Below are 10,890 nucleotides of genomic sequence, written 5' to 3' on the forward strand. Positions count from 1 at the left end.
GGGTTGTTGGTGTGACTTTGTGTTGCTCCCTACTCACATGTTTCTGCTTCTTGATTTCCTCCTGATGGTCTGAAGAAGTCACTGCTGCACCTGCTGTGATGTCATCAGTTATGAATTATTGTTTGACTGCCTCACAGACCTGCACTGTGTGCTGCTCAGAGTAATCTAAGGTCAAACGCTGCCCTCTGGTTACAGCTCAGGTGTGACAGCGAGTTACTACAGTTACGACTCAGGTGTGGCAACAAGTTACTATGGTTACAGCTCAGGTGTGGCAGTGAGTTGCTATGGTTCCGGCTCAGGTGTGGCAGTGAGTTGCTATGGTTACGGCTCAGGTGTGGCAGCAAGTTACTACAGTTACGGCTCAGGTGTGGCAACAAGTTACTACGGTTACAGCTCAGGTGTGGCAGCGAGTAGCTATAGTTAAAGCTCAGGTGTGGCAGCGAGTTGCTATGGTTCCGGCTCAGGTGTGGCAGCAAGTTGCTATGGTTAAAGCTCAGGTGTGGCAACAAGTTGCTATGGTTCCTGCACAGGTGTGGCAGTGAGTTACTACAGTTACGGCTCAGTCTCTTTGCCTGATGAGGTTTTAGGTTGTTATGACGGCACAAAATCCTGAATGTAGCCCGACTGTACCTCAACGCTGACATCTAGTAACATAACAACAACTTTTATGTATTTAAATGAATAAATAATCCAGATTAGTTGAAGAGGTTAACAAAATGTTTTAATTTGATTTTCTCTCACATTTTCAGACTCACGTGTAATTAGAACTGCAATGAATGAGAAGCACGTCGTTCCCACGGTGACAGATGCAATATAACGAAATAATTAACGAACACAACATCAGATTTGAGTACAGCTGTATATGTCGTACAGGAGTATTTACAATACATGAATGTTTCTGGAATGTTTCCAGGTGGAAAGTTTACAATGAGTACCCTGTCAGTACTGAATATAAGTCCCTTCATTCTGTGTGTGAGAGTAATGTAACTAAAGTTTCCAGTGCTGAGTTGTCTAACCCCATTTAAGATGATGTAATAAGGCACACCTGTGCATTACATGTTTAACTGGGACGACGCTGCTACTTGTGAACAGAAAACTACGACTAGGAACAAAATGTTTCCCTTCTGGCTGAACTGTGACCGTTCTATTGTCATTATGTGTTGTATACATGTGACCTGATAAGTGCAAACAAAATGATGAAAATGTAAGACTGAGAGTTAACACAGCAACGGTGGTGACTGCAGATTTTCAGTTGTGTATCATGCTATTTGAAATGGGATCTAATCCAGTTGACACTTAAAAGTTAAAGGACACACATCTCAATTTGTAAAAAATAAAAAAAACATCCTTTTAAATCCTCGTAAGACATAAGACACCTGAGAATTAACACCCAAAGTGCAAATCCCGTGAATAAAATAAGGCTCCGTGTCCACCGGGAACCTCTTTTAAAGCACTCTGCATCTGTCCCTTCTTTAGAAAAGCATCCAGCATCTTCTTAGTGTTACACAATGAAAATATCAAGACCCGTATTTAACATGTATTAGAGCTGCTGACTACAATAAAAAGAGGTGCCTGGTGGACGTGACATGAAACAATAAAAAAAATCCCTTAACCGCAACATATGGCAAGTAAATACAAAAAAAATGGTCCATTTGCAATCACAAGAAAGACGAAGAGCTTTAAAATCCTTTAAAGGAGGCTTCTCTATAAGGCTTTTCCCAAATAAGTGGATGTGCGTGATGTGTCTTTTAAAAAAAGACGTTATCAAATGTGTGTCTACTTTGCGAACACTTTAACTTACTGGCACTTAGTTATAGGTTGCACATTTTGTGTTCTCCCAAACTTTACACACACACACGTGAAGAAGATAAAATACTTCTTAAGCTTTTTATATGGCAATAAAACAATAATAAAAAATAACTGGAGTTCTCGGGTAAAAGAAGAACTAAATACCAAATTTAGACGAGCCGTTAACTGTCAAACCTGAAGTTTGGGATAATTAGTCTATCATAGCTTATTTACCTGAGCTCAGGCAGCTCGTGGCTCTATAACCTAATTTATAATCCTCAGATAATGACGAGTATAATAACGCTAACTGTGGCTGCTTGCTCGATGATTATATTTGCCTCCAAGAAATACTAATCTCACTGAAACTGTGATTTTCTTTGTTCATTGCCGTGACTGCAAACAGACTATTGAGTCCCTGCAGTCACGGTAAAGAACACCCACGAGGGTAAAATGGCTTAATCAGTGGGTTAGCTGTGCTTTGAGAGCTTTGTCTGCACAGCCGCAACATCTCTCGCTGACGTTACCCGTTAAACAAGTCCACGATTGAGACTTCTTCCCATTTTGATGATTCAGATTTGTCAGGCGGACGAGTTTGGCGCTCGCTGTCGCCCTCAGTCTCCGTGAGAGTAGGACGTGTGGACAGCCCAGGGCTGCACCGTTCCTCGGCCCAACAGGGTGTAGAACAGCGCTCCGAACAGGTTGATGGCAGCAGCGATGTAGAAAACAGTCTGCCATTCTTCCAAGGTGTTCTGGAGAACAGTCAGCACAGGTAATAATGAGTATTGCGTTACATACATTTACATTTAGCTGACGCTTTTATCCAAAAGAACTTACAAAAAATGGAAACAATCATGGTACAGTGCGACTAGGACATGTAAGTAGCAGTAAGTACTGTGACAGTTGTAGAGAGGGATAAATTTATCATGTCCAGTTGTTGGTAGTGTTGGAGAGGAGGTCCTCTCTGAAGAGCTGGAGGTCTTCAGGAGGTTTGTGAAGGTAGAGAGAGACGCCCCTGATCTGGTAGGAACTGGAAGGACGTTCAACCAACGGGGAACGACAGACAAGAAAAGTTTGGATCACCATGGCAAAGCCAGGCGTCGTTCATTGGATTGGATGAAGGCTTTATTTGTCACTGGAGGAACGCATCAGCATTAGTGACTTTAATTTAACGTTGGCTTCTACAGGTAGAGCTTGATAATGTGTGATTATTTTTGGGGGGTTTGATGAAAGACCAGGCGTGCCGCCGTGTTCTGGATCATCTGAAGGGGTTTCACTGTGCAGGCTGGGAGGCGTTACAGTAATCTAATTGGGTAGCAGTAGATAACAGGTATAGAGGAGCTGCACATAGTTTAACATTCTGAGAGTTGAAGGCATTTAGGCAAGCACCTGTCCTCTGTGAGGTTTGTTGACTGATCATGAGTCAGGCACAGTGTCCATCCTCCTTACAGAGAAACTGGGTATGACTGTCAGTCTGTGGCTGCCCCCTAGTGGCCAAATGTTAACATGCTAATCCTGTGCTGACTAAACCAATTAGACAGAAAATGGAGCACCAGGCCAAAGTAAGGATGCCATCTGTTTAGCCGGGCACACTGGAGGTCAGGCCACCCGGAGTGACCCCTGTTAGTGTGAAGCAGCAGCATACTACACGGTAAAATAACAAGTCTAGATTTCATATTAAATAAACTCAAGTTGATGATGTTTCTTACCTGTTTGGTGAGTTCTCTTGCTATGACTGGTCCCACCATGCCAGGAATGGTGGCAAAGGTATTTGTGATTCCCAGGAGAATACCAGCATACCTACAAACACAGAGACATGCAAGGACAGCTGCATCACAGATTCATTTGGGAGAAAAGAAACGAGCAGGACTTCACTACTGTACTCTAAGAGGTTACATTGGTGGCAAGTCTTACGATGGAGCAATGTCAAGGTGGTTGATGTTGAAGCCAGAGGCCGACACTCCGCCTAGAGCGGCGGAGATGGTGAGGAAGCTCACAGCCAAGGTGTAGTCACAGCCTGTGTATCCTGCTGCCACCAGGAACACCGCCGCCCCGATCATGCCTGCAGAAACAGTAACAATGACTAAACTGCTACGACGTGGTCGGTTGTGTGTGATATTACTATTCCTTACCAACAACAGAAAAGGACTTCCTGACGACGACGGTGGGGTAGAGGCAGGTTTCCCTCAGGTAATCTGCAAACTGGCCACTCAGCACAGCCATCACAGCACAGCCCAGGTAAGGAAGAGCTGACAGCATGCCGTTCTGTTGTGGACCAGAAGAGACACAACCAATCAGGGATGTTGAGTTCTCTGGACTCTAATCTACTCAGATTATGTCACGACATTAACCGAAAGTTATTAAATCCCCAATCCTGACTGTGATGTTGACCTCACCTGCTGTATGCTAAATCCCAGTATGTCATTCATGTAGGTCGGCAGCAGTGTGAGGAGGGTGTAGAAGGTCCAGTTGTAGGAGAAGTGAGCCACGACGATGGCCCACAGCGGCGTGGACGTCCCGATGGCTCTCCAGGGGATTTGACGCGCCGAGGTGGACAGCTGGGGACGCACAGGAAGCAGAAAACAGGGAATAAATTAATCGAAAAGTTCTTCGTTCATTTAAAAACGGATACAACTACTCAAATGTTTGATGTGATCTGGTTTACTAGAGTGAAAATATACAGTGTAAGACATGAATATGACTCTGCCTGCATCAACTATATGCAAAAATAACTCAAAACAGAAAGTGACTCATTCACGCTTATCAAGTTTTATGGTTCTGCAGATTGCACTTCATTACACATTCACACAGAGGTCAGTCCCCCCGAGAGTTTACAGCTTGTCATAATAAACTGCAGAGTCATGGTAGTTACAGTTGTGACCTCACAGAGATTATGTAACATCAGTATCTGATAACGACACTTGATCGGAAATGCCTGCAACCACCCTGCTGCGGTTTTCTGTTTTCTTTGACCGACTTGTGTCTTTCTTGGAGTCACACACTTTTAAAAGGTCCAGTGTGATCCAGGTCCAACATTTCATCACCTTTTAATGCAATAACACGTCTGTATATTCACCAAAGTTTCATATTTTTTGAGATGTTGTAAGTTCTGGCATAAAGAAACTAGACTAAAGCATCTTTTTCTCTGGGAAAATGTTCTACATCTACTGTTACGTACAGCGGAAGTACATCGTCTGGTTTTCTGGCCTCACCTCGTTCTTGAGTGACGTGGTGATGTAGCGTCTCTCCCGCTCTGATATCCGTGGGTGAGTGTTTGGACTGTCAAAGACGAGGAACGCCCACAAGACGAACCACACCAGGCCAACAGCACCTGGACACACAGATCAACAGTGGTGGCCTTCAGTTTATCCAGCATGAATCCTTCATCACACAGACTGTAGGCAGCCGGCAGGCCCATGTCTGAGGCTGCATACATTATGATTACTAAGCTCGACTTCACCTGTATCCACTGAGTGTATAACACCAACATCTGTCCAGTGGTTTAGGGACAGAGTCAAATTTATCAGGCAAGTAAATAAAGTTGTAGTCAGAAGTCGCCGTAGTAAGCAGCAGACGTCTGCAGCGGCTCCATCTGTAAGCACATTCTTGTCTTCCGACTTGCTAAATCATCGTTTCCACTGACCAAAGAGGAAGAAAAGAACAGACGCTGGAAACAGCTCGTCTGAAGCTCAAAGAGAGCGGATGAGGAAAAACATGTGAAGCCAGAGAAATGTGCAAGAGCTTTATGAGCACGATCATGTGCACCTTCCACAATCAGACTCCTAGGTGATGCCGAATCAATAAGAAGTTTCAAATTTATAGTTTTGTTTTCTGTCTTAAGCTCTCGTGTATCACATGTAAAAGTGAACCCTGCCAACCATCAGAACAAACAGTTAAGCGATGAATAAGTAAATATCTAAACAATTATATTGATAATAAACTATTCAATATTATAGTGAAATAAAATAAGCAGTACTACAGGAGGTCATTAACTTAATATCTAAACATACTTCCCTAGGATCAAGACAGAGACATACAAAGAAAGTTAACAATTTTCTTGGGTCATACATGAAGCTGCAGTCCATCAGCTGCGTGTCCTTGGTTTCTAATTATATGTCATAAAACTGCAGTACCTGGGAATACAACAAAATACTTAGAAGGGGAAGCTCACCAATTCCTAAACTATCAAAATGAAATGCATCGGGTTGAGGGAACGTTTGTGCACCACAACTCCTACAAGGAATGTGCAGAACATCTCAACTTGATTGAACAGCCACTTCAAGACCTCAAGTAACAAAGTAACCCCACCCAAAACCCCCAATGGTGACATTACCAAATATATAGAAGACGTAGGTCCAGTCCAGGTAGAAACAGATTTCACCCGACAGAGGAAGAGCGATTACCGTCCCCAACTGAGCTCCTGGGAAGGAAAACATACAGAGACAGTTCATGCAAGAGGTTGTTACAGGTCCGTCAGTTTTGCGTCGACATTGAGCCTCTCGTGTCCGTGCGTCTTACCGATATAGGAAATCGTGAGCAGTCGACTCCTCTCCAGCGGCGGGGCCCACGCTGCCCACATGGTGTACATTGCAGGGAATGTAACTCCCTGATGACAAACACAATGAGGACAATCCATCTCTGTGTTAGTGTGTCTTAAGATTATTAACTTACGATCAGGTTTAAACAACCCATACCTCTCCTATCCCTTCCAGCACCCTGACAGCGATGAGGTAGCTCGCACCCAGGTCGGCAGCCACAGGGGTGAGCAGCGTAAAAACTACAGTTCCCAGGATTCCAAAGCCCAACAGCCACTTGGGTCCGTAGCGGCCGGCCAAGTATCCCCCGGGGATCTGTGTCAGGATGTAACCGTAGAAGAAGGAGCCCAAGATCCAGCCCTGTGTCTCCGAGTCCCAGTCGTACACGCTGGCCTGTGAGGGAGTCGAGAACTATATTTAAGGGACTGAGTCGACACAAGTTTGACCAAAGCTACCACACACACATGCAAGCCTTGTGGTGGCCATCGGCACAGCTTGTCATGAGTAACACGTTGGTAATCTAAGACAAGAAAATAACAACGTGTTTGTAAAAGAGATAAATGACGGAGAGTCAGATACTCGACTAACAAGTCAGAGCAGATCATATTCCAGTGAACGCTGACGTGGCGGCTCCGTTTACATGCTGTAATTTAACTTTTTTTAATGTTGTCTTATCTAACCGGTACTTTGGCTCATCAAAGCTCCCAGTTCATTGTCACTTGGCTTCTTTTTAATAGATACATTTGTTTCTAAATCTCCACCAAGGAACACACACGCAGCAGTGAAACCACGAGGCTCACTTGTGATGCAGCTGTTGTAGTTTGTGCTTACTCATTGCTTTTAACTGAGGTGGATTTAATTCCAGCTTCAGTCGTTGGGACACAACGTGATGCCATTTCAACATCTTTTTTTACAGTTCCTGTTCTCGCTCACCGTGTGGTTGTGTTTGGGCCGTGGAGGGTTGGCATGAGCGGGACACACTGAGCCGCTGTGGTTGGCGTTGGACTGGTGGGTGTTGTTGAGCATGTCCACCATGGCCACGCTGAGGTTCACTCGCAAGGAGTAGACCACGAAGAAGCCAAAGGAGGAGAGCAGCGCCAGGCCGTAGCGTGATGAGCAGCATGCCGGGGCTACAGGGTGAAGGAGAGAGAACAGTAATGCATGTTTGGAAGATGATTTTTAATATGCTGTAATTAAATGGATTAAGGTGACGGAGGTGATGCAGCATGAGGAAAGGTTCCTCTTTCTTGTCACCAGACAGAAAAGATTAAAGAGGAACTAACATGTTTGGTTTTTTGAACCTCAAAATGGACGTGAACTACGAATCCATCAGCTGAAATCAGAAATAATTAACCACTAATGCCGAAATGAAACGGTTTCCTTACCGTCCTAATCTGCAGCAAAAAAAACAAACATTATATTTGCGAATTAGTTTCTTTTTCATGTCTTGTCTTCTTTATTTTCAGAACTAAACTCTGGTGTTTAATAAGTCTTTGGGTTTTGCATATGGTGCAGATTTTTCTGCATGATCAACATTCAAACCTTCTCCCTCGATCTTTATAGAAGAGATAACGGCAGAACAAACTCCAATGTCCTCATCCAGCAGGTCGCCATGCTTGTATAGAAAAAAAAAAAAAACATCATCTGATGCTTAAGTCAGCAGGATCCCTGCGTCACACACCGAATCGACCGACTCTGTTTTTTTATTTTATTATTGATTTCTTGCAAAGAAATCTTACAAGCAAAACAAATAAGAACAAACATAACGAGGTGATTACAGCCAACACTGCTCTGCTGACTGAACACTTTCATACATCTGTTTTTTAATTATGCCTTATACTGTATACATCGCCTGTGACTTCATGTTTGCTATATCTAACCACTGTCTCTGTCTGTCTGGGTCAGTGTCAAGCCATTTTCTTGTGATGGCCTTCCTACTAACAAGTATTATCTTCCTTCAGCACCACATCAGTTATACTGGTATAGAACTGAACATTTCTTGCAGACTACCTAATGCTTTATTCAATACTGCATTCACTCTTTCCTAGAATAACTATGATATGTGTGTGATTGTCCTCCAGCATGTAACAGCTGTTTATCTTTTATGTTAGATGCGACATAGAAACAAAGATTTCAGTTAAAGTCTCTCAAACTTGTGGATGTCTGATGTGCCACACACACACACACAAACACACGATATCTTTGCTTTGCATTGCATGCCGTTCTCTTAAAACTGACTCCACAGTATCAGCCAGTTCAAATTTCCAACCAGCTGCCTGTCATGGTTCAGTCGGTAAACTCTGGGCAGCTGCATCTTCTAAGTAAAGCATGACTCATACGAGCTTGGCGTAGATGTCCCTAATCTCATGACTCATAATAAAACGTCAGCATGCAAACAAAAGCTACAGGATATGGGTGTGGAGAAGACCGTGCACCCTCCAAATGAATTGTCCTGCAGGCTGCCATGTGTGCACAGGCAGATTAAAGCTACACTGCCCTGATGGATCTTCAGCTTCACTTCTACAGACTTACACACTTTTCATGACTCTAAGTCTGCAGGCATGACTTATAGCTCAGTGCAGCTTTGTGCAATTAACACTCATTGTCTAGTAGGCCCTGCTTGACCTACTTGTCCTGCTTCAGCACAGAGTCTCTCAGGGCTAAAACCTTCATGTCATGACTGCAGGCATGACTTATAGCTCAGTGCACCCTGCAAGAGAAGCTTTGTGTAATAAACACTCCTTGTGTAGCAGACTTCAGCACACTCACACACACTCACACACTCACACACACTCTCACACAGTCACACACTCTCACACACTCTCACACAGTCACACACACTCTCTCACACACACACTCACACACTCTCACACAGTCATACACACTCACACACTCTCACACACAGTCTCCCAGGACTGAAACCTTCATGTCATGACTTACAGCTGAGGACAGGTGTCCCTAAAGTCCTGATCCATGTCTCAGGTGTGGACCGTGTAAATAAACCAATCAGCTGATAGCTGTGCAGGTGAATGTAAACACTGCTATCAGCTGATCGTTGATGCTTTACCATCATGCTGACTCTCTACAGGTGCTTTAACAGTCACCTGTGCAGGTGAAGCCAGCATGTCGTTAGAGTTGCTTTGCAGCATATGTCACCCGGTGTGCGTGTTGTCGTCAGCCGCAGCTGTCTCACCTCTCTGCGGCTTGTCTTCGTGTCCCCGGTGCAGCAGCGGCGTCTCCTGCTCGTCCGCCTCCGTCTCCGACCCGTACCGCTCCATGTCCCGGTCCACAAAGGTTTACAGGTCTACAGCATCACACACACAAACAACACAACACGACGACACAAAGGCAGAGCAAACTTCACTTCCCCGGTCAGCTGAGCTGTCACGTGACGAGAGGCAGGGCGGGGTTTCCTCTCGTGATGGGAAGTTCGGCTCTTTTTAAAGATTCGGCTCTTTTGACTCGACTCCCTTCCAAAGAGCCGGTTCTCAAATGGCTCTTCATTTAGTATTTAGCCTTCTATATTAGCCTAATTTAGCAATTATGAATGTTTTGTGTGCTATTAAGCAATTTTATATTAAGTGTGCAAGATTGTTATATGGATATTTTCATTTTTTACAAATTCTGCACTCTCGCAGTCTCCGAAATCATTGAAATGCAGCGAGATGATGCTTCTTTTTATTTAGTTATCTCTTTTTCTTCTCTCTCATTTCTTTAAGAAGATATACTTTATTAATCCCTCAATGGGGAAATTCTTTTTTCACTCTATTTTTATTTACATGCATTTTAACCCGGAGGTGAACTGGCACCTCTCCAGCTACCAGCCCACCTTCCATATTTTTGGTCCATGTGGGACTTGAACCGGCCACCCTCCGGTTCCCAAGCCAAGTCCCCATAGACTGAGCTACTGCCGCCCACTCCTCTACCACTACACCCACAGGCCCTGTCCTTCTTTCACATAGTCCGTCCTTGCTTGCAATTGGCTCCATGCTGTGTCCATCAAAATAACCTGCCTGCATTTTGGATTCAGGAGCAGCTTAAGATCTGGCTCTTCCCGACGGGAGTCGGTTCTTATCGTTCACTTCTTGTCGAAGAATCGGCTCTTAGAGCCGGCTCGTTCGCCAACAACACATCACTGGTGCAGGTTGAATAAACAACATGTGAAGTGGAAGAAGAACACATGATGTGACAGTTTTTTTTCCAGTTGATAAGCTTTTTGGCATTGGCATTTTTGGTTTTTTTTTTGGTGTTAAGAAAGCCTTTTGGCTTAACTGTAGTATGATTAGCGTTATCCATAAGTTAAGGCATGTTTATGGCAAGCCAGAAGATTGGGCGCGGGCGGGAACAGCTGATTTGGGGCTCTTCTGGGACATTTATGGCTATATTTTGGAAGTCCACAATTTGTTTTGGGTGAATTTTGGCTCCTTTTTGGTATGATTTTGGCTTTCCTAATTTGGGCTATTTATGGCCTAGACATCCACCCATAACCTTGTCAAAATGAAAGCCAGATTTGGGCCAAAGCAAAGCCAAAAGATTTTTGCTATCTGGGAATTTTGCAAACTAAAATACT

General features: G+C 44.1%; 1 protein-coding gene across 1 annotated transcript; it reads right to left on the minus strand.

Moving 5' to 3' along the window:
• Positions 1 to 695: 695 nt before the first annotated feature.
• slc17a5 (solute carrier family 17 member 5) lies at positions 696 to 9,717 on the minus strand. The gene is made up of 11 exons (XM_010745909.3): positions 9,514 to 9,717; positions 7,254 to 7,450; positions 6,480 to 6,713; positions 6,304 to 6,391; positions 6,119 to 6,205; positions 4,998 to 5,116; positions 4,182 to 4,343; positions 3,918 to 4,050; positions 3,700 to 3,847; positions 3,495 to 3,585; positions 696 to 2,537 (listed from the first exon to the last, which is right to left on the minus strand). Exons 1-11 carry the CDS (start codon positions 9,596 to 9,598, stop codon positions 2,400 to 2,402), a joined length of 1,482 nt encoding a protein of 493 aa, XP_010744211.2. The 5' UTR covers positions 9,599 to 9,717; the 3' UTR covers positions 696 to 2,399.
• Between the last annotated feature and the right edge of the window lie 1,173 nt (positions 9,718 to 10,890).

This window comes from Larimichthys crocea, chromosome III (assembly GCF_000972845.2).
Source record: "Larimichthys crocea isolate SSNF chromosome III, L_crocea_2.0, whole genome shotgun sequence".
Lineage (NCBI taxonomy): Eukaryota > Metazoa > Chordata > Actinopteri > Sciaenidae > Larimichthys > Larimichthys crocea.